The 24285-nt window shown below is 50.0% G+C and overlaps 8 protein-coding genes across 8 annotated transcripts; 4 read left to right on the top strand and 4 right to left on the bottom strand.

The window, feature by feature from the left end:
- Positions 1-323: 323 nt before the first annotated feature.
- Positions 324-2233, bottom strand: PtrM4_037480 (1,3-beta-glucanosyltransferase gel3 precursor; the record flags this gene model as incomplete). Its single annotated transcript, XM_001939523.2, has 3 exons — positions 324-328; positions 822-2050; positions 2100-2233. 3 exons carry the CDS (start codon positions 2231-2233, stop codon positions 324-326), a joined length of 1368 nt encoding a protein of 455 aa, XP_001939558.2.
- A 1018-nt stretch (positions 2234-3251) lies between these two features.
- PtrM4_037470 (TT-ORF1 multi-domain protein) lies at positions 3252-4454 on the bottom strand (the record flags this gene model as incomplete). The annotated part of the gene is made up of 2 exons (XM_001939522.2): positions 3252-4169; positions 4224-4454. 2 exons carry the CDS (start codon positions 4452-4454, stop codon positions 3252-3254), a joined length of 1149 nt encoding a protein of 382 aa, XP_001939557.2.
- Positions 4455-5592: 1138 nt separating this feature from the next.
- PtrM4_037460 (Amelogenin multi-domain protein) lies at positions 5593-6836 on the top strand (the record flags this gene model as incomplete). Its single annotated transcript, XM_066104216.1, has 6 exons — positions 5593-5620; positions 5695-5755; positions 5809-6089; positions 6169-6280; positions 6343-6687; positions 6761-6836. The coding sequence occupies 6 exons, from the start codon at positions 5593-5595 to the stop codon at positions 6834-6836; spliced, it is 903 nt and encodes a 300-aa protein (XP_065966418.1).
- A 344-nt stretch (positions 6837-7180) lies between these two features.
- Positions 7181-8422, bottom strand: PtrM4_037450 (uncharacterized protein; the record flags this gene model as incomplete). The annotated part of the gene is made up of 1 exon (XM_001939520.2): positions 7181-8422. The coding sequence occupies one exon, from the start codon at positions 8420-8422 to the stop codon at positions 7181-7183; it is 1242 nt and encodes a 413-aa protein (XP_001939555.1).
- Positions 8423-9338: 916 nt separating this feature from the next.
- Positions 9339-10379, top strand: PtrM4_037440 (uncharacterized protein; the record flags this gene model as incomplete). Its single annotated transcript, XM_001939519.1, has 1 exon — positions 9339-10379. One exon carries the CDS (start codon positions 9339-9341, stop codon positions 10377-10379), a length of 1041 nt encoding a protein of 346 aa, XP_001939554.1.
- A 668-nt stretch (positions 10380-11047) lies between these two features.
- PtrM4_037430 (NMD3, NMD protein affecting ribosome stability and mRNA decay) lies at positions 11048-12598 on the top strand (the record flags this gene model as incomplete). Its single annotated transcript, XM_066104215.1, has 2 exons — positions 11048-12415; positions 12530-12598. The coding sequence occupies 2 exons, from the start codon at positions 11048-11050 to the stop codon at positions 12596-12598; spliced, it is 1437 nt and encodes a 478-aa protein (XP_065966417.1).
- A 1308-nt stretch (positions 12599-13906) lies between these two features.
- Positions 13907-15212, top strand: PtrM4_037420 (uncharacterized protein; the record flags this gene model as incomplete). Its single annotated transcript, XM_066104214.1, has 4 exons — positions 13907-14026; positions 14074-14206; positions 14260-14722; positions 14780-15212. The coding sequence occupies 4 exons, from the start codon at positions 13907-13909 to the stop codon at positions 15210-15212; spliced, it is 1149 nt and encodes a 382-aa protein (XP_065966416.1).
- Positions 15213-19654: 4442 nt separating this feature from the next.
- On the bottom strand, positions 19655-22498 carry PtrM4_037410 (uncharacterized protein; the record flags this gene model as incomplete). Its single annotated transcript, XM_066104213.1, has 1 exon — positions 19655-22498. One exon carries the CDS (start codon positions 22496-22498, stop codon positions 19655-19657), a length of 2844 nt encoding a protein of 947 aa, XP_065966415.1.
- Between the last annotated feature and the right edge of the window lie 1787 nt (positions 22499-24285).

Raw genomic sequence — 24285 nt, 5'->3', positions numbered from 1 at the left:
AATGGGATGGTGTGCTGGAGATGGAGTGGGGTGTGGAGTTACGGTGTACGGGTTCAAGGAGGAAAAGTATGATGATGACGTGCATGTGATGATTATGGGTTACAAGGTTACCAGATGGGAATGTTTGTATGCAGGATGAGGAAATGGGAGATTGTAATTTTTTTTCCGATGTAGTAATAGGTTTTCACTTGGTGGTTAAACCACTTCTTTACAATTGCTACACTCTGTGCCTCCTTTGTCTCCTTTTCTCGCTCTCCGTTTTCTATTTCCTACGCCTACAACCAACACGTCTAGAGAGAATAAGACGTAGGTGTATAAAAAGTTCATACTGGCATTAACATTAACATTGAAATTACACTTGCCTCTTACCTTTTGCCTATTATAGTGTTTTCTGTTTGAAAGGAAAAGAAGATAAACTACCCCTACAGCCCTCATAAACCATGCTCTTCACACGAAAAGAACCTCTCTCTCCTCCTCCTCCTCCTCATCATCATCATCATCTGCTCACAAAGCAACCATACCAAACGCACTCACCGCCACAAACCCCACATACCCCACCATAACAACATCACCACCTGCAAAGAAGCCCGCTGGACCCAGTCCCCCAGCAGCCGCAGCCTTAGCACTACTACTACTCGCCGCACCACTACCCCCACCACCACTCACCGCCGCCGTCCCCTTGCCCGTAGCCTCCGGCACACTGCCACCGCCGCCACTCCCCGCCACACTCAGCAGACTCGCACAACTACCGCCAGCCGTCTTAACACTCTGAACGCTCGCCCTGCCAGAGAAACTACACGCATCCGGTCGTTTATTCTGACCGAGGTAATACTGGTTCGCAACGAATGCGAGCTGGTCCCTAGGATCACACCCCGAGTAGGCGCCGAACTGGCCCGTGGTAGCGTTCCTAGCGATACCGTTGCAGTATTTCGCATCCGCAGCGCAGATGTATGAGAAGTCGTCTTGGTAGGCGGCGTCGTCGGTGGACGAGTAGACGCATTGTAAGCTATCGACCATGCAAGCGCAGAGTTGCGGGTTAACATTCGGCGGGAGCGGGGAGGCTTGAGCGAGCCATGTGCCGCCGACGGACGGGCAGGCAGGCGGGGAGTTTGTAGGCGTGTAGGTGGAGCGTTGTGTTGGTGTTGGGGATACCTTGGAGAGTTGGCTTTGTAAAGAAGTGAAGTCTGGATATGGAGACACGGAAGCGTCGTTGTTTGTTAAAGACACGAGACCGTAGTTGTTGGCGCCCATGAACCATTCGTAGACTATACCGCCCGAGAAGACGCTCGTCATGTTGCCGAAGAGGACTTCGACTTCGGTGAAGGGACGGTGCGTGGGCCCGCCGGCGGAGTCCAAACCTTCGATACAACCGTATTCTGCGAAGAAGACGGGGACGGGGTATTTGGAGAAGAAGTCTACGCGCTCGCCGTAGGATGATGTCGCGTAGTTGCTGTCGCCGCACCACGAGTAGACGTTGTAGCCCCAGAAGTCAATGGACGTTTTGTTACCGCTGTTTCCAGGCTCGCAGGCGAAGTAGTGGGCGAGTTCATCGCGGGAGGGTACGTCGGCTGTTGCATAGCCCACACCGAGTGTTTTGCGGTAGTTTTGGTTGGCAATGTACGTCTTGCTGTCGCGGACGGCGGCTTTGACAAAGGCGGCTGCGGCAGTCTGGTTGTCGGCGCTCACGTTCTCATTGCCGGCGAAGAAGCCGATGACGTTCTTGTACTTGCTTAGTGCGTCGATGACACCTGTGTACCGCTGGTAGAGAGTCACGTCCCATTCGGGGTTGTTCGACTCTATCGATGTGCCCGGTTCGCCCATGTCGGAGATGACGTAGATGTCGGCGCTGGCTAGTTGCGCCATGCAGTCATCGTGGTTCTTGGTCGGGTCGATGGCGTAGACGCGGATGATGTTTGTGAAGATTTGCTTCAGGTACGGGATGTCGCGGCGGCAGGCGTCTCCATCAGCAAGCGGGTCGGTGTATGTGGTGTTTGTGCTGGTAGAGCCGTTGGGGGAGTAGTTTTGCTGGTATGCCACGCCCTTGAGGTAACTGACATGTTGTTAGCTTTCAGTCTTACTAAATGAGAGGCTCTACATACAATTGCGACCCATTGTTCGTGTAGAAGAAATGCTGGCCGTAGACCTCAATATCGGGAATGTCGTCGTAACTAGCCGCCTCGACACCAGTGACTGCAAGCGCCGCCACAGCAGCAGATACAAGACCTTTCCACATGACTTGACTGTCAATTAACGAATGTAAATAACGAGTGTCAAATGTTAAATCGAAAAGCTTTTCCCAGCACCGTTCTTGGTACAAGACAAGATTTGCGTGCAGAAAAGCTTGGTAGAGGTGGTGGTGTTATGTGGCGTATGTAAAGTGGGAAACAAGGAAAAGCCAAGTTGATGTTTTTGTTCCCGGGGCAGCCGTTCTTCACACACGTTTGTACTACCAGGACACGCGTCTTTCTCACGGGTATTACGGCTGGCAGCTGCAGGTACTAAGTCTATTCTTAATCGCCGCCTCTTCACTTGCGCGCGCGAATAAGGCTGGGTGGCTATGCTGACGCCCGGCCCGAGGTGGCCAAGTGTAGCGCTGATGACGCCACGATAGTTGCATGTTCTCGGGTGGTGCGGGGCCTATTGGCCCGTCTTATCGATTAGTGCCCACTGCTAAGCTTTGATGCGTGGTTTAGTGCGTTGTCTTCCCCAGTTTCCTCTTCTTGGCTGACAACGATGCAGAGGACGCGTCGTTTGTGACTGTTTGTCATCCTTCGCAAACACTACGCTGCCTGCACGCGTGACGCCGGTCCGCATAGTTGAATCATTCCCCAGTCGCCTTCGTATTTGACCGGTAGCGTGGGCCGCGTATGTTACCAAAGTATGCTTGATTGGGAAAAGCATGTACGGATTTGGAAGAGGCTATCTCACGCTAATCGTTGTTTACAAGAGTCGGCAGAGAAGTAGTCCGTATCCCCGACGGACATAGTGGCGCATGCGTCGTGGCGCAGCAATCACGTGTCTCTTCGTTCATCACGATCGAACAACCTACTAAGGCCAATCCTGAACTACAAGACCCCAAGAACCCCATTGAGTTTTAATGAAAACCATCAAGAAGTCGTTATGTACCTCTCGGTTGCAATGAGTAACATCATTAATAAAAGCAAAAGTAAGTAAAATTACAGAAAACAGCATCTATATGCTACTAAAATACTATAAACAAAACATACAAGATGATAAATCAGCCATCACCTCTACATCAGCACAGCCATCCCCTGCGCTGTCTTCCCCACCCCCAAACACCCCAAATCAAAATGCTGAACCTCCTTCATCGACCCCTCTCCCCCAGAAACATCCAGCACAGTAACCGCAGCATTCGTACTACCATTACCAGGACTCAGCGCGTACACAAAGTTCCCCGCAGCACGGAGATCAATGAGACCCGGGTCGCCGTTGGTAAGGTCGAGTTGCTTAACAATACTGGCGTCTTTGAGACTCATTTCCACAACGTGGTTCTTACCAACGTCTGTTACGAAAGCCGTGTTTGTGACGTCGGAGATGGTGGCCCAGCAGGTTGCGGATTGGTCTTTGATGGCTTGCGATCCTACGACCGAGGCTTGGCCTTTATTGTCGAGTTTAAGGACGGCGGCGCCGAAGGAGGCGTCGGTGACGAAGAGGGTGGTGGGGTCGTTGGGCATGGGTGCTGAACCGAAGAGTACGGCTGTTCCGTTGGGGGAGCTGCGGACATCTTTTTGGGAGAGAGTAGCCGCGCCGTTGGAGGCTTGGATGGGGAACATGGAGAGGAAACCGGTGTTGTTGACGGCAGGGTCGCCCTTGACGGTCGTGTATAGAGCGGTCTCGTCTGAGGAGAAGAATGTCTGGGATACTGTGTTCAGAGGACCTGCGGGTGGTGTTGTCTGCCCGAGATCAAAAGCGCGGAGACCATCCATTTTACCAAGACCTTTGGCCGAGAAGGAAGCGCATGAGATGCCTGCTACAGCACCAGTTGTACCCACACAGGCGAGCTTGTTCTTCGCTGATGCAGCGACGGTGTTAGGGAACTCGCCGGGTATAGCCACAGGCTTTCCAACGGGAGAAAGAGATGTTGGGTCATTTGGCGATATAGCCATCATGGTGAGTGTATTGGAGCCAGCATTGACAGCGAAAAGGTTCTTGAGTACCGTTAGCTAGGTTCCATCAAGACAAGATTCGGACTGATGACTTACATTTCCCACAACAGTCAAAGCCGACTGTCCGACCAAAGCATCAGGCGTGGCTGGCTTCCCCTTGGTATCCACAGCAATTGATCCTGCGCCACCAGTCTTCATGACTGTACCCTTGGACAACATGCCATCAGCCCCAATGGGCACAGCAATCACGGCGTTCTTGGCATCGTTTGTCATGAAGTAGATGGCCTTGCCAACTGTAACCTTTGCCGCTTGTTGCGGACAGCTCATGCCACCGGCTTGTTGTTGTTGTTGTTTCTCATTCGCGCCGGCGCGGTGTGGTGCAGCCTGCGCTATCCCAGATAGCAAAGCGAGGATGAGGGTAGTTGTCGACACCATAATTGCGATATATGTATGTAGATATATTACACGCCTGGTTCTGAATTGAAGGACAAGCAAAAAGCTCAAATACACGAATTGATGAGTAGAAAATGATATACAAATAAAGAGTCGAGTCCAGCTACTGATGCTCCTATTCAACAACCGCTTCCCCCACAACCCTCTTATACACGCTCCTCCCCCATCCCGTCGCTCTCGCCCTCCGTATCCATTCCAGCAAAAACACTGATTATTGAATCAATATTCCCTCATCCAGCCTAGCGCCCCTCTGCAACCCCGTCCCAGGCCCACCTCCCCCAATCCAGCAATCATCCTGATTATTCGATCAGAATTCCCCCAAATGCACTAGCGCGCCAAAGCCACGCCAGGGGACATGGCCATACAGACAGCAGCCAGGCAAGAAAGTTAACAAGGGCAAGCATTCTCCGCAATTTTACCAACACCACCCCTGTTCGGTTCCAGAATCCGATGTTACTTAGCTGTCACAGCCTACTGCGTCAGGACTCCCAAACACAAATTGTCGCATAAGCCTGCTTGGCTGATCTATTGCCTGAAACGGCTTTTTTTCCCTGTACAGGCACCGCGGCTGAGGCGTGACTGTCGGCCGTGTGGTGCGAGTGTGCTTCAGGCATGGGCGCGATCATGCGTCTCAAGCCTACTTTCGCAGTCGGAACTGGTTATTGGCGAATTGAGGGATTGGATGCGGGTGGGCGGCGCGCTATGGGCGGGCCCCACCAGATGCCAGGGCATGGCATTGGCTTAATTTATACACGACGGCCCTGGTCTGTCGTGTTCCCTGAATGCTTGTTGTTGCATAGTCGTTGTTGATGTGTTGGGGATTTCTAAAATGTAGAGAGAAAGAGAGAGAGGGATGCAGCCTGTGCTGGGGTGTTTTGGCCTGGAGAGGTTAACTTGGGCGTGGTGCCGGTGCGCTTTTTGCGCTTGGGGGGGTTTGATTTCGCTTTCGCACTTTTTTATTTTGGCTTCTCTTTCTCTCTCTAGGACGCTGCTGGTTTTCTTATACGACGAAATGAAGTTTACATTTAGGCATTTCAAAGGTGAGATGCGTGATGCGATTGGAATTGAAGTTGTGTGTTGGAGATGCGAACGGAGAGCTGACTATGATGTTTAGACGATAAAGATGCACAGAGCCCCGGACAAAGGCGAAGAGAACAAGTCCGTCGAGCGCAAAAGTACATGAACATCCGCGCATCACCTCGAACATATTCTAACACCAACCCATCAGAACCCACCGCGACCGCAAAGAAGCCTACTCCGCCTCCCTAGAAAGCGAAGTAACCGAGCTCCGCGCCCTCAAAGCCCGGCTATCCCAAGACGTCGCCCTCCTCACCGGCCTCCTCGCAGAAAACAGGATCCCAATCCCCCGAGGCGTACTCAGCGCTGAAAGCGAAAGAGGCGTCGAGACGGGCAAGACGGTGACGCTGGTTGTTGCAACACAAGAGGAGAACAAGAAGAAGAACCGACGACGACAAATCTGCGTACATGGCATGCCGGGGGATCTGTCATGTATGTGCCTTTATTTCTTTATTTACAATTCCATACGTGGAGGGATGTTTGCGACGAACGACTGACCAATCACCGATAGCGATTCCATTACAGCTTGTTACGCCTCCAGGGTCAGGCCCGTCGTCGCCCCAGCACGCACGTTATATGGGGAATATCGATCCGGAAGTCGTGGGCATGGATTTCGTCTTGACGTACGCTTTTTTCCGCATAACGCTCACACCTGCATCCCTCGCACTAACGTCGATTACCACAGTCTCGAATCCCCATGTCTCCAACACATCGACGTGGCACCATCTGAAGATCCTAATATTACATCTTGCGCCTCTACAGGCCACTCCCTTACTCTCTCAGCATGCGTCTTCCACAATCACCCTTCACAGCCCGGCCAGCGGCAGAACTCGTCTACGCCGTGGGAGATTCCGCAAGCGAGTATAGCCACGCTTCTTGCGCTTTCGGCATCGATCCCGCTGGCTGAAAGCGAGGTTACGCCGGTACAGGCGTGGGATTATGTGAGGAGACAGGAGCAGTTTGCGGGGTTGGAGGTGGCGAGGTGGGAAACGTTGAAGGAGAAGTTGTTGGGGGTTGTGAGATGTTATGGGTGAGTTGTTGTTTTTTCTTTATCCTTGTTTTTGCGTGTGTGTGGTAAGAAGTGGAGCTAACGATACTTGTAGATTTGGAGGTGTGATTCCCCGGGATGTCTTTGAGAATGCTGTATTTGAGGCTTTTGTTGTAGGAAGGGTGTTCTAGTTGTGGAGCTGTCGATTCAAACGAGTTGCGACGCTTTCATTTTCTTCGCTCAGTCGTTTATTGTATCGCACGAGCATATCCGCCATTCATGGACAAACGTTTTCAGAAAGAAATCCGATGAGCGCCATTTTCCAGACTGTCGAACTGGGCTGGGCAGGCATTAGTTGACGCACAAGGCTACCGGACGTTCAAAGCAACATGTTCTAAGTCTGGAAAATATCAGTGTGATGTGAACCTTGGATGCATCGCGCTACGACTGCTCGTGCGAATCATAGATTCGATTTGAAATATGCGGTCTCGCTAGTATGTCTATCGTATTTAACCGACTGACGGTGGCTGTTTTACTACAAACCGATGGTATGTAATCTGCGCATCTGCTTCCTAGTATCTGGGTTAGAGGCAGGCGGAAAGAAGTCACCTGGAGTCGGTCGCGGTCGATGCATTTGTTGCGCAGGTGTAGGAGGGGTAGCGGCTTTGCTGGGCCGGGTGGGCGGCTCGGTGACTCGCTGCGATGCGCGTTGTGTTTCGTATTCGCTCTCCCCAACGTCGGCCTCGAGATCCTGAATGTCCTGCTCTAGCTCCTTCAGCGCTTCGTCGGCGCTCTTATTGTTCCTTTGATGCGTTCTCAGCACTCCACCCCACAATGTCTCTAGGTCTGTTTCGGCCCTCTTCTCTTCGGTAAACATTTGCACTACGACGTTGACACCAGGTTTAATATCTCTGAATCCAACGAATTCCTGCACGTTATCTCCGGGCATGTGCGTATCTTCTGGATGCGCCTCAAGTTTCCCCAGTGTACAGCAGATCCACCCCGTGCGTATGCCGTCATCGATGTTGCCTTCAGGTGGTGCCCCGCCAACATTGGCCAACATCCTCATTCGCTTTGCCTTTCGTCTCAACTTTATCTTCAACTCATTGCGCCCTAGCAGACCGGCTGCATTTGCCTTCAAGCTGTGTTCCCTCCGTAGCCAGCGACAAAACCTATCGGCCGCCACATGTAAGTGCTTCTCGGATCGTGCCGTCGCAATGATCATGATCAGCTTGGGACCGAGCGCTGGAGGGGGATCGAGATTTCGCAAATCAAGTAATTCTAGGTCATCAAGACCAGCTGTAACCGAGACATACTCTAAGAGCGTTTCGAGGAGTGGGGGCGGATTCGGTGGTAGGTCAGGAACTACGGCGGGCTGTATAGGCGATGGGACGGACGATTGTTGTTTGAGATACCACGGGATAGAGGCGTTCTGTGCTTGCGACGCATTCTGTACGGGTGATGCTTCGGTCGCAACTTGTGATGCGGCGTCGTGCGAGTCTTCTAGAGAGGCTGGAGCGGGGGTTTCTGACTCTAGGTCGGTAGCCGAAGACTTGGTGCTATCATCGGGAAAAGCGAGTTCGGCATCTTCTGCTGTGACATTGTCCTTGTCTACTCTTCTAGACGCACTCGTACTGAATACGCATCGCGATGGTGCTGTAGGCGAAGCCCTCAGTGCCACCCTATTGGCTCTTGGTAATGGCGTGGATAGTCGAGCAGTGGCTTTACGACAAGCATTGCAGACGAATCTCGAAGATAGACTACTCGCAAAAGACATGTCGATGTACAATGGTGGAACAGTGTGGGATGGTGTTGTGCAGTTCAACTTTCTATGACATCGGCCTTTTGCCGCCCCGATGTTCGATGATCCTGCTAGCGCCCCACACTGACACTGACAAACGCATCCATCCAACAAACCACCAAGCAATCAAAAGTACAGTTAAAACAAAGTCTCTCTTTCCACAAACTAGCCATCATATTTCAATCCTTATAAGGAAGGAAGAACCTTTGTCGGTCAAAATGGGTTATTATATACGCTACTCACATTAGCATGATACCGCCACTCAAGCGTTTATCTAGAGCAACGAAATACACTACTGAGTAGCTTCCTGCTGACCGAAACACGGATAGAATTCTCGAACATAATACTGTTTATACTCTTTATTTCCATCGATGGAGCGGCCAAAACTTTACAAGTATCCCGTTCGGCACCCATCTCCAGACTCCGCAACAATCAATCGATTGACATGATTGATTCCTATATAGGTTAAAGAATTACTTCATTAGGCAGCCTTTAACCTAGATAGGAATCAATCATGCCGATCCGATTGATTGTTGCGGAGTCTGCCCATCTCTTCTTTGGGTATGTCCATGCCTGAGTAAATCCCGTCTATATCAAATAATGTTTGTATACAAGGATTATATACAGTGTAGGATTTCACCTATATAACTTTAGTTGGAGAAGGATTTTGTACAGTGTCAACTTTCACTATGCCAATTCCCTGTGGCAGAGTAACGGTTATGAGTTGTCACTTCACTGAAGACTCCTGACTGTATCGCTCTTGTATCTTCACTATGATCGACCATGGGCACATTGCAGTGCCTTCTACTTTTAAGCTGGGAGATATTCTTCCCACCGAGACCATCAGCTCAATTGACTACCACTCTCAACGACGCTCTCTACCCTATTCAGAATGACAGATTCGTACCAAGCACGCCTCGCTTTGCAGCTTGCAAAAGAACTACCTTTTGAATACAAAGACGATTTCGAACTCGACGGAGAGTTCTTTGCAGAAGAACAAGAGGAGCCCGAGATCACTATCGAACGCCATGCTTTGATCTTCGAGGTAGCTAATCAGGTCGCGATTGAGAAGGCAATGTCTGTGAGCTACTCCAACTTCCACACCTGGGAGCATCTCCGGAACTTTGACAATGCTAACGCAGCCAGCACAGCAGCTACGCTAGAGACATTGAAGCGTTTTCAGAACTGCTGCTACATGGCTCACGACTGTGCTGAAGCCCTTCGGGCTCGCTTGCACGACCATGAAGACTTGGCTGAATACGCGTCACATGTCATGCTTGCAACTGACAATTGGGAGCAGCGAGCAAAGAGCTCACGTGAGTACCATTGCACCATGATGCTGCCGCTACCCGAAGCCTGCATCATCATCGACCCCGTGTCGAGCTTGGGCGCGATCAAAGTGGCCTTGAACACAACATGGGAAAATGGCTTTTCCGCATTCCGCTGGTGCTACGCTGGAATCAACGATTTCCGCTTTCTCGTCAATGTCAACGATGACCCTCAAATCGAGCTCCACTACCCCAAGACTCGGGACACACCTACCTACAATCACCCATACCGAACTTTACAAGACGGCTTTGAGGGCGGTGTTAGGAAGCTTGTCTACCCGAGCGACAACTATCGAGGTAGAACACCGAGCAACCGATGCATGTTCATCTACGGTGTGTGGGACAAGCAACCAAGCCCCGACGTTGACGCGGTCAAAGTTCGGCTTCGCCCTGACCAAGCAGTCCATTTTGTTGTCGAGACCTGCCGCATATCCTTCAGCTTCCAGGAGCGATGGATTTGGGTGTCCAACATCCCTATAGAATGGCTGAAGGATCCTGACAACGCCAACATCCGGAAGCGTCTCGAACCCCGCGCCTACTATTACAGTGAGGACGATCTCTGGAAGGGATTCCAAGTAGACCTCAAGACGCGTGCGGATATTTAGCAGGGCTACTTGAAGCGTACACTGGACAATCTTGAGTTCATGCAGGAGCTGATGGAGGCATTGGGCATGCGGGAGGGAGAGCTGATGCGCATAGCGAATGTCATGTTGGAGTATTGGTAGGAGGAGGACCGGGCCAAGCCGAAGAAGGACCTGAAGGGTAAGCGCCAGGTGGCAGTGTATCAGATGTGAAGTCGATCACCACGCGACATGAATCCCAACGTCCCGCTCCCGGCTATCTTACCCTTCTCAAACAACACAAGCACGGAACTCTGGTTTGGATAAATGAATCGGACTATATGTATGACGGTCAGGTATATGACTAAGTAGCATCGTTAGTTTGAATGAAGTAAAATGAAACTTGCATTATTTTCTCATGTCTGCTGTGAATCTCATATCTCAGAAGTGAACCCGGGAATGACTCTTGAATCTGTGGCTGCTGTGGCGCTGGGATGTGGCTGACGTGTGGCTGACCCGGGCGGTGAAGGCGAGCGGGGTGGCGACACTGGCAAAAAAGCTGGCGGGGTGAATTTGAAAGCAAACTTGCCCTAGTCATCGACTCATACCAAATCAACTATTTTGCTCGGAGCCTATACATGCCCTAATCACTTTGTAAGGTCGCAAAGGTTCCCAACTTACTGCACAATTCAGACGTAAATCACACCTCACCCATGGACAGCGCAATGATGGAAGGTCAGCGCTCCTTCGCGCCTGAGCCCAAGAATTCGGCCACAATTCTCTGCGCAGACTGTGGCGCGCCTGTCGATGGTACCCTTTCAGGAGCCTTTTGTTACGACTGCATAAAACTCAAGACCGATGTCACGGGTGGTATCCAACGCGAGGCTATTCTGCTCATGTGCCGCGACTGCGACCGATGGCTCTCCCCTCCCACGACCTGGGTTGTTGCCGCTCCCGAATCGCGCGAACTCCTCGCGCTTTGCCTACGAAAGTTGCGCGGACTGAATAAGTTGAGGATTATCGATGCGAGCTTCATCTGGACTGAGCCGCATAGCAGGAGGATAAAGGTCAAGATCACGGTGCAGTCGGAGATCAACGAGGGTGCTATCATGCAGCAAAGTTTCGAGGTGGAATACACACAAAACTACAACCAGTGCCCGGATTGCGCAAAGAGTTACACACACAACACATGGAGAGCGTGTGTACAGGTGCGACAAAAAGTGCCTCACAAGAGGACGTTTTTGTACCTGGAGCAGTTGATTCTGAAGCATGGAGCGCACAAGGACACAATCAACATCAAAGAAGTCCACGACGGTATCGACTTCTTCTTCGCCCAGAGAAATCATGCGGTATCCTTCTGTGACTTTTTGAAGGCTGTCATTCCAGTCAACATCAAGCGATCAGAAGAGCTCATTTCACACGACATCCACACTTCGACGAAGAACTATAAATTCTCCTTCTCATGCGAGATCGTTCCGATCTGCAAGGACGATCTTGTAGTGCTTCCCATTCCGCTCGCTAAAAAGATTGGCAACATCTCGCCTCTTACACTTTGTACCCGTATTGGTACTTCTGTCCAACTACTCGACCCTGCGACTCTGCAGACCGCCGATGTCGCAACAGACATATACTGGCGGACGCCGTTCCGACCGCTGGCAGACGTCCAGGAACTTACCGAGTTTATTGTCTTGGACATTGAGCCGCTAGGCAAGCAGTCGGGTCGCAACTTCCTTGCTGAGGCTACTGTAGCTCGCGCATCTGACATGGGCGTTAACGACACTACCTACTACTGTCGGACGCATCTCGGTGGTATCCTACACGTCGGTGATTCGGTGATGGGCTACTTGCTTAGCAACACGAACTTCAACAGCGAGCTATTTGATGTTCTTGAGTCGAACAACAAGTATGCATCGGCGATCCCAGACGTCATGCTCGTCAAGAAGTACTACCAGCGCTCCAAGAAGAACAAGAACAAGCGCAACTGGCGCGTCAAGCGCATGAACAAGGAGGAAGGCGAGATGCTACCCCGCAAGCAGGACCAGGAGAAGATGGAGCGCGACTTTGAAATGTTCCTGCAGGACGTCGAGGAGGACCAGGAATTGCGCGCGACCATGGCGCTATACAAGGCGCAGCAGGAACAGAAGCAGAAGGACGCGGACGCGATGGAGACGGAGAGCAGTCTTGGCGACGACGAGGATGAAGGCATCCAGATTCCGATGGAGCAATTGCTAGATGACTTTGAGGATATGAAGATGGATGACTAGATGCGCCACTCGTATCGCGATTTCGGTCCTTCATCTGGCGTTTCATCTGCTGCATTTCGAGGCGTTCGCGAGGGGAAAATTCAGGTATTATGACGGGTTGCATTTGATAGAAGGAGGACTATAGGTCCTTGCAGTCGTTATCTACGATATCCAGACAATCAAATCAGTCTGCCAGGCGTCGGTCTCACAGGGTACATATTTGACTTTTCCTCATGCATGGCCGGCTCTCCCGTAGCGTGTGTGGCGCACCACGTGAAGCCCTAGCAGGTAATGTCCGTATGTCCACTAGCATAAGAGATGAGGGCATTTCAGCTGAACCATGTGGACCGCAAATATTGCCGAGTTGGCTGTGACGTAGTGATTGGTTCGCCGGACAAGCGCGCATCCTCGTGACTGTCGGCCGCCCCACCCAGCCCACCCTTTTCTCTACAAGACTCACCTTCCCTTCTCGACCGCCTCAGCTTTCCCAACACACATCCCGTCTGGATACACTTGCTCACTAGGTGACAGTGCCATGGAATCTCGGCCTCAGGGATCTATGCTGTTGAGCGTCGGCTCACAGGCACAAAAAATCGGGGCGTCTGCGGTTGTTTGTTTCTTCGGACTAGTGCTGGTCAGCTACCCTGGTTCTCGAACGTGATTCTGGAAGATCTGCAAACTCAGGAGATGTGTTGCACTCTACAACTACCGCTCACTTCGGTATTGCTGCTTACATGCACAGAGTGACATATGTCAGCTAATTACCAGGAAGGCATTCAGCAAAAAGACGACGTGAAACAGGCCGAGCCAATGGGCTACGATTGTCGAATAAAATGCTTACTTTTTGCACGATTTTGCCAACGTTTGCAAGGGCCAAAGCTACCCTCAACGGCAACTGGCGTCGCACCATGACTGTGATGGTTTTCGCGGGGCGCATGGCATCCTGGTCTCGATCGAAATGGCCAGTTCCTCCGAACCGGCTTACGGCCGCATTGGAGTGAACCCCGGACGCCGGGCCACTCAGGTCCATCTAACAACGTCCAGATCAGCGGAGGATAGATACCGAGTGAGCAAGGTTAGGATAATCCTGTTTCGCGGCGCGGTTGTTCGAGTCAAAAGTGAAATCCTATCCGCACTGACAAGCATCTGAAACTTGAGCAAAAGCTAGGTTACCAACGCTTGGGTACTGATGACCGTAAGCTGCCAACGTATTTTCTCCAGCAAAGCCCCATGGACTCTTGTTCGCAGTCTTGGATTCGGTTCGACAGATTCCAGCATTCAGTACGAGGATACCCGCTTTGAGGGGCGCAACGTAAAGACTCGACAATCATGTCCGACACCTTTGTTGGCATCGTCACCGCGATGCTTGAGGACCCCCCCGACCCAAACGAACCGATACCTTTCTCGAACAAAAGAAGCACAATTTATGGAGTCACCATACCTTTTCACGTGCGTACTTGATGACAAGGGAGGAAGTCCACAATTGACAATTGCAGATCATAAGCTGGATATTCGTCTTATTTCGTCTACACACACGGTTGCGCGTCGTTCGGGACCCTGGCTTAGACGATGTCTTTGTTGTACTCGCAGCTATATTCAATCTATTATCACTAATAGCGTTCCTTCATTGTATGTACATTATGATGTTCGCAAGTGGTACCAGTCACTAACAGCATGCCAAGGTACTGAGTATGGCCTGGGTCGCCATCTCATCTACAGCTTCAAGGTACTAAAGCCCACTATGATCTTGCTTTGGCTCACCAATGCCGCCTTCCACACCACGACGGCATGCATCAAAATTTCGCTCATCCTGCAATACCTCCGAATGTTCAAGGACGGCGTCCGTCGCAAGATTTGTGTAGTTCTTCTAACAATGGTTGTGATATGGGGACTCGCCTTCTCCTTCATGGCGTGGTTCCCCTGCTTCCCCGTTTCCACTTTCTGGGACAGGTTGAACGGAGGTAGATGCTACGGCTTTGGCTTTCGCACCGCCGTTGAAGCAAAGAATTTTATCCTCGCGTTTGCTGCAACAAACATGATCTTGGACACGGTCATCTATTGCATCCCCCTTACTGAGTTTTTCCGTCAAGACCTCAAGCGCAGGCAGTTACTCGCCATGACGGGTCTGTTCTCTCTCGGATCAGTGTAAGTCCCACGACACCCCTAAATCTGCATGTAACCTTTCTAACAAAACACCCCCAGCGTCGTCCTCATGGCCGTCCTCCGCCTCTGGAGCACCTTCAAACACAACGAATCAAGAACAGACAGCTTCGACTTCACCTTCTGGTACCCACAACCCCTCATCTTCTCCTGTCTCGAAATCGACTTTGCCATCATGTGCGCCTCGATGCCCATCTTCTGGCCTACCGTCGTCGCATCGTGGTCCCACATCTTCGTCACAAACGAGGTCCGTGTCACGTCGCATGAGCGCCTACCGGACGAAAGCCAAGACAACTTTGAACTGCAACGCACGAATTCGACAAAGAGTCAGGGTAGTACGAAGGCGCTGGCTAGGTCCAGGTCTGCGGGTGATGCTTATTATAATGGGTATGATGCTGAGACGGGGAAAGATGGCCGGTTCGCAGTTATGCAGGTTGAGGTGCAGCCGCAGCAACAGGTTTCTAGACGGTTGTGATGGGGTGGTGGTTATGAATGAGATTTTCTTTCGATTGTTCGGAGCGGTTTACGATTTTCTTTGTTTTTAGTATGGTGATGTTTGCGTATGATATGCGGTAATGATGATGAAGACCTCGATATGCGCTTACAGCATTTAGTTTTTCGAAATACCCCACGACTTCTCGACAGCTCACTCATGATTTTCTTCATGCCTTCTTTTAGACTATATCTTGAATCCTCCCGGCTCGCGACAACTCTTCATACACTGCTGTTTTCCTTTTTTTGAACTACAACCTCCCAACACACAGGATTTGACAGCTCACTCATGCTACGTCTCCTTTAAATTTTTAAACTACAACCCCCTGACTTTCAAATCTCGAAAACTCATCAAATCGTTGTTTTCCCTTTTTGAACAACGAAACCTCCCCCCTGACTTTCAAATCTCGAGAACTTGTCATAAATCGCTGTTTTTCTATTTTTGAAATACACCCTCCTTATTCTCGACTCTTGACAGCGCTCACCCATATTTTGTCTCTTTCAATTTTTTGGACTACAACCCTCCGACTCCCGAATCTCGAAAACTTATCATAAATCGCTGTTTTCCTAATTTTGGAATACAAACCCCCTATAACTACTCGAAATTTAACCAGTGGTCGTAAATTGTTGTTTTTGTCGGATCGTGAGTATCGGTAGAGACGTCGGCTGCTGGACACTTCGGCCCGACTTCGGCCCACCTTGCGCAGAGCTTAGGTATACCTTCGTAGCAGCTGTGTTCGTAATAAATAAATCACCATCACCGAACAGAATGCATTCCTAGTTATCGTTATTTCCTTTCAGCACTAGTGCTATAGACCTTCCAACAGTTTTCCTAATTTTTGAAATACAACCTCCCAATTCTGTACTCAAATCTCGAAAACTTATCATAAATCGCTGTTTTCCGATTTTGAACTACACCCTCCCAACACACAGGTTTCGACAGCTCACTCATACTGTGTTGTTCGCTCTTTTAAACTACCCTCTCCTAAGCACTCACGCCGCTGCCGCAACACAGCACATCACACTCATCTTACAGGCGTAGCTGCGATTTTTATGATAGAAATTTCTTGCACATGAATTGGGTGGGAAGTAAAAGAGGAGGTGTAGAGGAAGATTGGGGGGGTTTATATATTTGTCGAGTGGCTAGCGTAAGTACTCTGGCATTTGCTGGCGTTTGGATACTGGCGTTTGCCCGGATACCGAAAAGAGACCAAGATGAGATATAGCGGCAGCGGGTGCTGCATCTACTTTGTTGCCGCTGCTGGAAATACTTCACCCCGCCTTGGTTCGATTTTTACAGGCTGGGGAATGGAGATGGGGAAAAATATATGGAAAATAGAAAAGGCGGTGGGCTGTTATCGGGGCGTCCGACAAGACCGCTGTCATATTATGATAGAGGAGTTGTTTTTTCGATTAGGAGTGGAAGAAAAAGTAAAGGAGAAAAAGAGAGGAGAGGGAGACATCGGACAAGCATCATGAATTTTTAGTGGGAAGAAGAGAGAACGTAGATTACTGGGGTTTGGTTTTTGGTTTTTGCTGGAGAAAAGGGGATGGGAGGAGGGTACATGGAATCTGGTATTGGTCGTTTTGGTGGAAGAGAGGACATGTGAGCAACGAAGTCAAGTTTTGGTGGAAAGGGTGGACATGAAGTTGATGTTTTTGTATTTTAGTAGAAAGCTGGGAGGAAGGGGAGGAGCAACATAGGATCTGTGTCCGGGACTTTTGTTGGGAAGAGGAGACATGTCGTTTTGCCTTTTGAGTGTTGGTGGGAAGAGCAGACATGATTTCTTCGTCCAGAAATTTTATTAGTAAGCTGGGAGGAAGAGAAAGAGAAGCATAGGATCAGCATCAGAAAATTTCGGTGAGAAGGGCGGACATCGACTTTGAGTCTGCCATTTTTAGTGGGAAGAGAGGAAATTTTGTCTGTATCGAGGAAACTTTGGTACGAAGCTGGGAGGAAGAGAAGGAGGAGCATAGATTCTGTGCCAGGAAATTTCGGCGGGAAAGGCGGACATAAGAGTAGGTGCGTACGTTTTTATTGGAGAAGAGTCGGACATCGTTTTGATGTCGGCGACTTCTAGTGGGAAGGGCAGACATGAAGTCTTTTTTCTGAAATTTGAGTGGGAATTGCGGAGGAAGGCAGGGACGACAGTCATCAATTGAAGTCTGTCATTTTTATAAGAAGATAAGGAAGAGGGGGGAGGCAGGAACGAAGGCCATGAAAGCGGTTCCTCCACATTTTAGAAAAGAGAGAGAGGAAGTGGCGAGAGAGGAATATCGGATCGGACTCAGGAGATTTTGTAAGGGTCGACATAAGATCTGAATCTTGTCATTTTAGTGGGAAGGAGGGAATAAGGCAGGGACGACGGTCATTAAGCTACAGCTTGTTTTTTTATTTGAAAATAGATAAAGAAGAGGGGAAGAAAAGGCAGAAGGTTATAAGCGCGGTCTTTATTGTTTTTATAGGAGAGAGAAGAAAGAACATCGGACAAGGCTTGGCAGATTTTAGATAGGAGGAAGTAAGGTCTGAATGTTGCTGTTTTAGTAGTGACAAAGAAGAAAGGCAGAAAATGCCATGAACTCCTTCTCCATAGAGTTTTAAAAGAGGGAGGAGGAGAAACGAGGGAGAAACATATGTCCTTGTGAAATTTATCTTAGAAGGGGGGACATATGTCTTTGCTCAGCGATTTAATAGAAGGAAGGAAGGCAGAAAGAAGACCATACACTCCACTTCTGGTGGATTTTAGATAAGGAAGAAGGGAGGAAGGAAGGAGGGCATCCTTGATGAGGTATACGTGTTTATATGTGGAACTTTAAGTGTAGATAGAGGGGAGAAGAGGCGGGAACATTGTCTACCTCGAATTCTAGTGGGAGGAAATATGGCACTTACGACTCGTTATATTAGTAAAGAGCGAGAGAAGAGAGGCAGCAAAAAAGTCATCAATGCCATATCCACAGATTTTCGATAAGAAAGAAGAGAGCAAGGAAGGAGGAAGGACATGGCTAATGGGGTGCCTGTGTTTATATAGGTGAAATTTCTAGGATAGAAGAGGGGGCCACGGGTCTAAACACACTCATCGTTCAGCAATATCGAGGTTTTTAGAAAGAGAGAGAGAGAACAGAGGACAGAGACATCCATATCTTTTATTTGCTTTTTGAAGAAAGGATAGAGTAGGCGTATAGAGGTGAGATTTCAAGAGTGGATGTAACGGGCTAGAGCCCAGATGCTATGGTGATCCTCGGTGGAACCTTCGGAGCTTCCTCGGCACTTTAGATGCTTCGAGAAGCTACGTGAACAACAAGCCAAACGTATATAGATATCGTTGCACTGCAGATAGCTTTCTTCTTCATCGAATACAATCCTGTTACCAGGCACCGGCATACTTTGCGCAGCCCCTTACAGTGGAAAAAGAGAGAAGGAGCGAGAGCACACCCATCGTTCGCCATCGTCGAGGATTTTAGAAAAGGCGGCAGAGAGCAAAATCATCGTGCCTAAGTGGTATATTTTTGGAGAAAGGATAGAGGATGGGTAGGATTATGTAGGTAGAAGGCGAAAAAACACACTCATACATTGTAGTTCTTCTTATTTGAAAGCGAGGAGAGAACGAGACCTTTGCCATCCCGGTCGTGCAGTTTTGTGAGGAGGGAAGAGAGAAGGAAGAGTGGAGGATATAAGTGTGGGAGGAGTAAAAGAGAGAGGTAGGAGCACACTCAACTCCAAAGCAGTTTGCGTTTTTAGGAAGGTAGGGGAGAACGTTGTCCATTGGTGTTATGTCAATTTTCAAGAATAGTAGGGAAGAAGAAGAAGAAACGATAGAGTTAAGAAGTATGGGAAGGCGGGAGCACGCTCATATGCTGTTTTCTTCGGCATTTTTAGGAAAGGCAGGGGAGATCGCCGTCCATGGGTGCACATCCATCGTTTTTTGTAAAGAGTAAGGAACAAGAAGTAAAAAGGATAGAGTTTATAAGTAGAAGAAGACCGAGAACGCTCATCCGTCTTCGTTTCTCGAACTTTTAAGAAATGAGGGGGAGAACGTCGCCAACAGGTGCTACATCTGTCGTTTTTGTGAAGAAGAGGGGTGAAAGAGAAAGAATAGAGGCTATAAGTAGAGGAAGGTAGGAGCGCACTCATACTGTTGGAAGGCCTTGTACGATCGTACGGTGAATAACAGTAGCTAAGGTAATCTTGTGTATTGGTATTCTGGTGTATGATGATTCTACGAATGTGGGGGCTACGAAGGTATACATAGCGTTGGGTCCGAGTTGGGCCGAAGTAGGATCGAGGCGGTACATTGGGCCTTATTAGGCGACACACCGTGTGTATGCCGACACTGGCAATCTTTTCTTATTGTAACGACTGATGTAAGGAAAAACGGGTCTTCTAAAAAGGGCACAATGAGAGGGATTCCAAATAGGCATATGTGCCTACTCCGTAGGTCGCTGCACAGATCCCTCTACTCGGATTGACAGCTTGTTGCTTTCGATGAAACGTTCTAACGCGCGATTTGGTGTTGCTTTCGTGAATGCGTCCGCGGGGTTGTCCTCTCCGTTGATCCAGCGGATCTCAGTGATCTCGCGACGCTCGTATGACTGCCGAAGCGCCATGATGTCGATCATCAGTCGCTTCTCAGCAGTTGTTCCGAGTTTGACGAGGCATTCATACAAGGAGTATGAATCCGTACACACAATAAGTGGGATCGGTGGTAGACCTAGGCGTCCTGTAATTATCTTGAGGGTTGTTAGGATAGCGATAGCGATGTCGACACCGCTAACCATGCCGTACGTTTCTGAGGCAAGAACGCTCCGGGTAACGCGTTTGCATTTGGTCGAACTCCAATGGATTACGTTACCACGAATATCAAACGTGCTGTCTTGTCGACTCGACTCATTCGCAAGGATAAGTAGGTACCCTAGCTGTGAGCTAAGGTCTTGGTTGTTCGCGAAGGATCCGTCTGTGAACACTACCAGCTTTGCTGTAGCGAGGTCGAGAGGGACGTATCGCAGGCCTCGTTGTATGCTCTCAGATTGCCACTGCAGCCGGCGGTTAAGCTTCACGTATTCTGTGTCCTTAGGTTGTTGTATTTGCGCAGCCGCGGAAAGATCGAACGATGCTTCAGGTTGGCATATCGACGCAATGTACGCGCCACGCGCGCGCTGCTCCATGTACTTCTGTGCTCGGTTTGCTGCCTTCGGATCAATGATTTCGATCTTGGCACCTTGTCCCTTCTGCGTAAGTAGAATCGTGTCTCCGCGCAACGTTAGAGTACATCCGTTGAACTCGAGTGATACTTCTTTGGACAGTCTCTCCTTGGGCTTAGCTCGAAAATTGGCTTTCTGGAGCGCAGCGTCTTCTGCACCAGAGAATGCAGGCGTCCCAATCGCGAGAGTATCGTCTGTCTGCAGGCCCACTATTCCAAACGCTTCCCGTCTCCCGTTCGTGATCAGGAGGCACGGGTCATACGTTGATGTAGCCATGTCGAGCTCCTTGCAGTGGTGTCCTTGGTACGTAGCAAACCAGTGGACTCCTGCTTCCGCGATTCCATAGAGTGGCTTGATTACGCGAATAATTGTTCCCTTGGGATACTTTGTTATAAGCTCCTTTGGGAGGTGCGCTAAAACCGTGCGGAATAGCTCTGTTTGTGCCTGTGGGTACGCTTGCGTGATATCTCGTAGTTCCACAACCATGCCCTCATCGAGTAATGCAGGCGCTAGGGCTAGAATCAGGCGCTGGCTGGCTCGTTGGATGGTTGGCGACTGCGTCAGGATCTCGTGTTTGCCCTCGTCATTGTAACCTTGAACAACGAGGCGTGATTTCTCGTACGGGACCATGGTCTTGCCTTTGACTTCGCGGACCATGCGCGATTTGAAGATACGATACCCGCCGTGTAGAGTTGGATCAAACAGCTCAAAACTGAATACTCCACGGCCGACGAGGTCGTCGATCTCCTTCTGATCGGATGCTTCGAATGGAGCGCCCGGGACGTTAATCACGCCGTCATTGCGTAGCTTGACGGCCAGGGCGTAATCGTCCTCCTCCTTCTTCGACAGGTACTGCACCTTGGGCTTGTTCTTTGATCCAGGTGGGCGGCCCCGCTTGCGCGGCTGAGCCGCTTGGGTGGCTTCCGCCGGTGGTACCGGTAGTGGCGGTTCATCAGCAATCGCTTCGTCTGTGGTCGGAGATCCACCTGTGCCTTGATCTGCGCCGTCTATCGCTGTAGTCAGATCGCGATAGTACGGTTTTACGACAGTGGATCGGAACGTCGTTGGGCCGTTGATCATGTCTACAGTAACATCGTGGTCCTTCATATCGATGACTCTATACGGCCCTTGCCATCCATTCTTCTCGCGCCATACCATCACCTCACTCTGAAGAGGCAGTGACAGTACCCCGTCTGTAGTAGGCCCATTCCTGGTACCAAGTGCGTTGCTCACCGCATGTTCCGCTGCAGCCTTCCGCAGCGCCCTCATCGCTTTCTGGATTGCCTCCGCGCGATGGGTTATCGAGGGAGATGGTGGTGAATCCATGGATATCCGGGGGTATGCTGGTGTATACTCGCGGAATCGGTCGAAGTTGTTGTAGGTGAGGGGAGGTTGCTGACTTTGGACGCGCTGATAGGCTGGCTGCGGTGCGGATTCAGTTGTCTCTATAGGCTGGCTTCGGATTGGTTGGTTTTGGGCTTTCTCAATCGTTTTTGCCAGCTGGTCCTGAATCTGTTGTTCTTCCTCAACGGTCTCCTGTCGTCCTTGCACACGGGCGTGGGTCTGGTCTTGATCGCGGGTTTGCCGACTGTCTACGTCTCGGCCTCTTGTCCTTACAGGCGTTTGGGTTCGGCTCTGGGCCTGGCTTGATAATCTCCTATCTGTGGACTGTACTGATCCTTCACTGCGTTGTTGCCGTAGTGCCCGCTCTTGCAACATGTGCGCAGCTGATCGTGTGTCAAACACAGCCGACTGGAATACGTCCTGAGGCCATTCTAGGTACTCCTCCATGCGTAATAACCTAGCTAGAGACTCACTAGGTGCCATATTAATACGGCCAGTATACACTCCCTTAAAGCGGAGGATCCGCTTTAGTTCCTTTGTGTATATTGGCTGGGCACGTAGGAACATTGCCTCTGTCCATCCTTCAAAGTCCTGACGGAACTCCCAAAAGAGTTCTTCATCTGCTGTTGGTCGATCTGTATAGTCCGCAATCGCACGCGCAATGTACGTTGTTGCTGTAGTAATCCCTACCTCATCGTCTGGAGCTTCAACGTTGTCCTCCCACATCTCTGGATCGATGTGATGCCATTCTCTTGGTTTTATGTTTGTGGTCCCTAGTAGCGCCTCTAGTGTGGGTACCACTCTTCTACTACTGCTCGCCATTCCTACTGCCGGTGTCCTGGCTACCGGTGCTCTTTCTAATGATGTTCTCTCTCCTGCCATTGTGTTCTTGTTGACGCTTGTTGCGCTAGCTGCGTTCGCTAGAGATGCGTCGGTGGTCGTGGGTTGTACACGGGTCAAATCTCAACCGGTCGGTTGGCGCGTGTATAGACGGCGTCTTGGAACGCTTCTGATACGGCTGTAACGGTCGGTCGCTAGCCACGAACGACGCCTGATATAGCTAACAGTGAGCTTAGCATAGATAACTCCGCCTTGCTGATATAGGCAATCTAGGGAACGCGCGGGGTAAAGAATCTATCTCTTCTTAACCTAACTGTCTGTGACTGCCGTGCAATCACTGATCAGTGTTGGAAGGCCTTGTACGATCGTACGGTGAATAACAGTAGCTAAGGTAATCTTGTGTATTGGTATTCTGGTGTATGATGATTCTACGAATGTGGGGGCTACGAAGGTATACATAGCGTTGGGTCCGAGTTGGGCCGAAGTAGGATCGAGGCGGTACATTGGGCCTTATTAGGCGACACACCGTGTGTATGCCGACACATACGTTATAATACAAATTTGTTAGAAAAAGAGGAGGACGCAGTCATGCACTGGACATCTTTGATTTTGTATTTCAGAAAGAAGAAGGAATAGGGATAGAGAGAAGAAATATGGGCGGAGTAAGAGAGAGTGGCGAGAATACAACCATTTACTATGTGTGAACGGTCTGTAGGTACTGTATTCCAGCTACCTAGTCCAGATGCTATTTACAGTCGAGATGAAGAGAAGAAGAAAGTGGGCGGCCATTCAGCTTTTGTTTGGGTTGACGCACGGTCCGCGTGCTGCTGAGGCAAGGTGAGGGACAGAAGGGAATGAAGCGACTAGGCCAGCAGCCTAGTCATGTGACCTCGGGCTCAGCTCGTTACACTATGGGTGTTTACGTTTTAACAAAGTCGGGAAGAACGCAACCATAAGAGCGGCAGAGGGACATTTTGGGGTTTAGAAAGAGGGAAAATGCAGGATAGAAGATTAGGTGGAGTAGAGGAGACCAGCGGGAGCACGCTCATTCGTAGTAGGTCGGTGTATTTCGGAAAAAGAGGAGGACGCTGTACATAATACCTCAGCTTCTCGAATTTTTGGAGTAAGGATAGAGAACAGAGCCGTAACTTTAATAGAGGGAGGCGGGAGCGCACCCATCGAGGGTCGGACCCTTTGTTTTAGGAAAGGCGGGGGAGGACGCCGTTCATGATGACCCATCGCTTTCATTTCAAAGAAGGGACCGAGGAAGCAAGTATGAATAGAGGAAAGCCCAGAGAACACTCATTAAACTCGCTACCTCATGTTTTCTTTCCAGGAAAAAAGGGAGGGGAGAAGATGTGACGGTTATGAGGAGAAGCGGATCACGTGTTTCACGTGTGTCACGTGATGGTGATACGTCATGTAAAATAGACCCTGCTGCTGCCTTTGTAGCAAGGCCAGCGGACAACAACAAAAACACACACAGACAGACAGCGAATACACTGATGACTGCCTCGCGCGGACACACTTTGATTGACTGCATTGTACTGCAACAGAAGAACACCGTCATTTTCTAGTTGTAAGAGGACTTTGTTTTTGGAAGTAAGAATAGAGAAGAAGATATATGAGTGTGAGGGCGTGGGTGATATAGAGTGGAAGCGGCGAGCACACAC

This window comes from Pyrenophora tritici-repentis, chromosome 1 (genome assembly GCF_003171515.1).
Source record: "Pyrenophora tritici-repentis strain M4 chromosome 1, whole genome shotgun sequence".
Lineage (NCBI taxonomy): Eukaryota > Fungi > Ascomycota > Dothideomycetes > Pleosporales > Pleosporaceae > Pyrenophora > Pyrenophora tritici-repentis.
The sequence above is the reverse complement of the archived record's forward strand: the minus strand, read 5'-3'. Positions and strand labels throughout refer to the sequence as shown.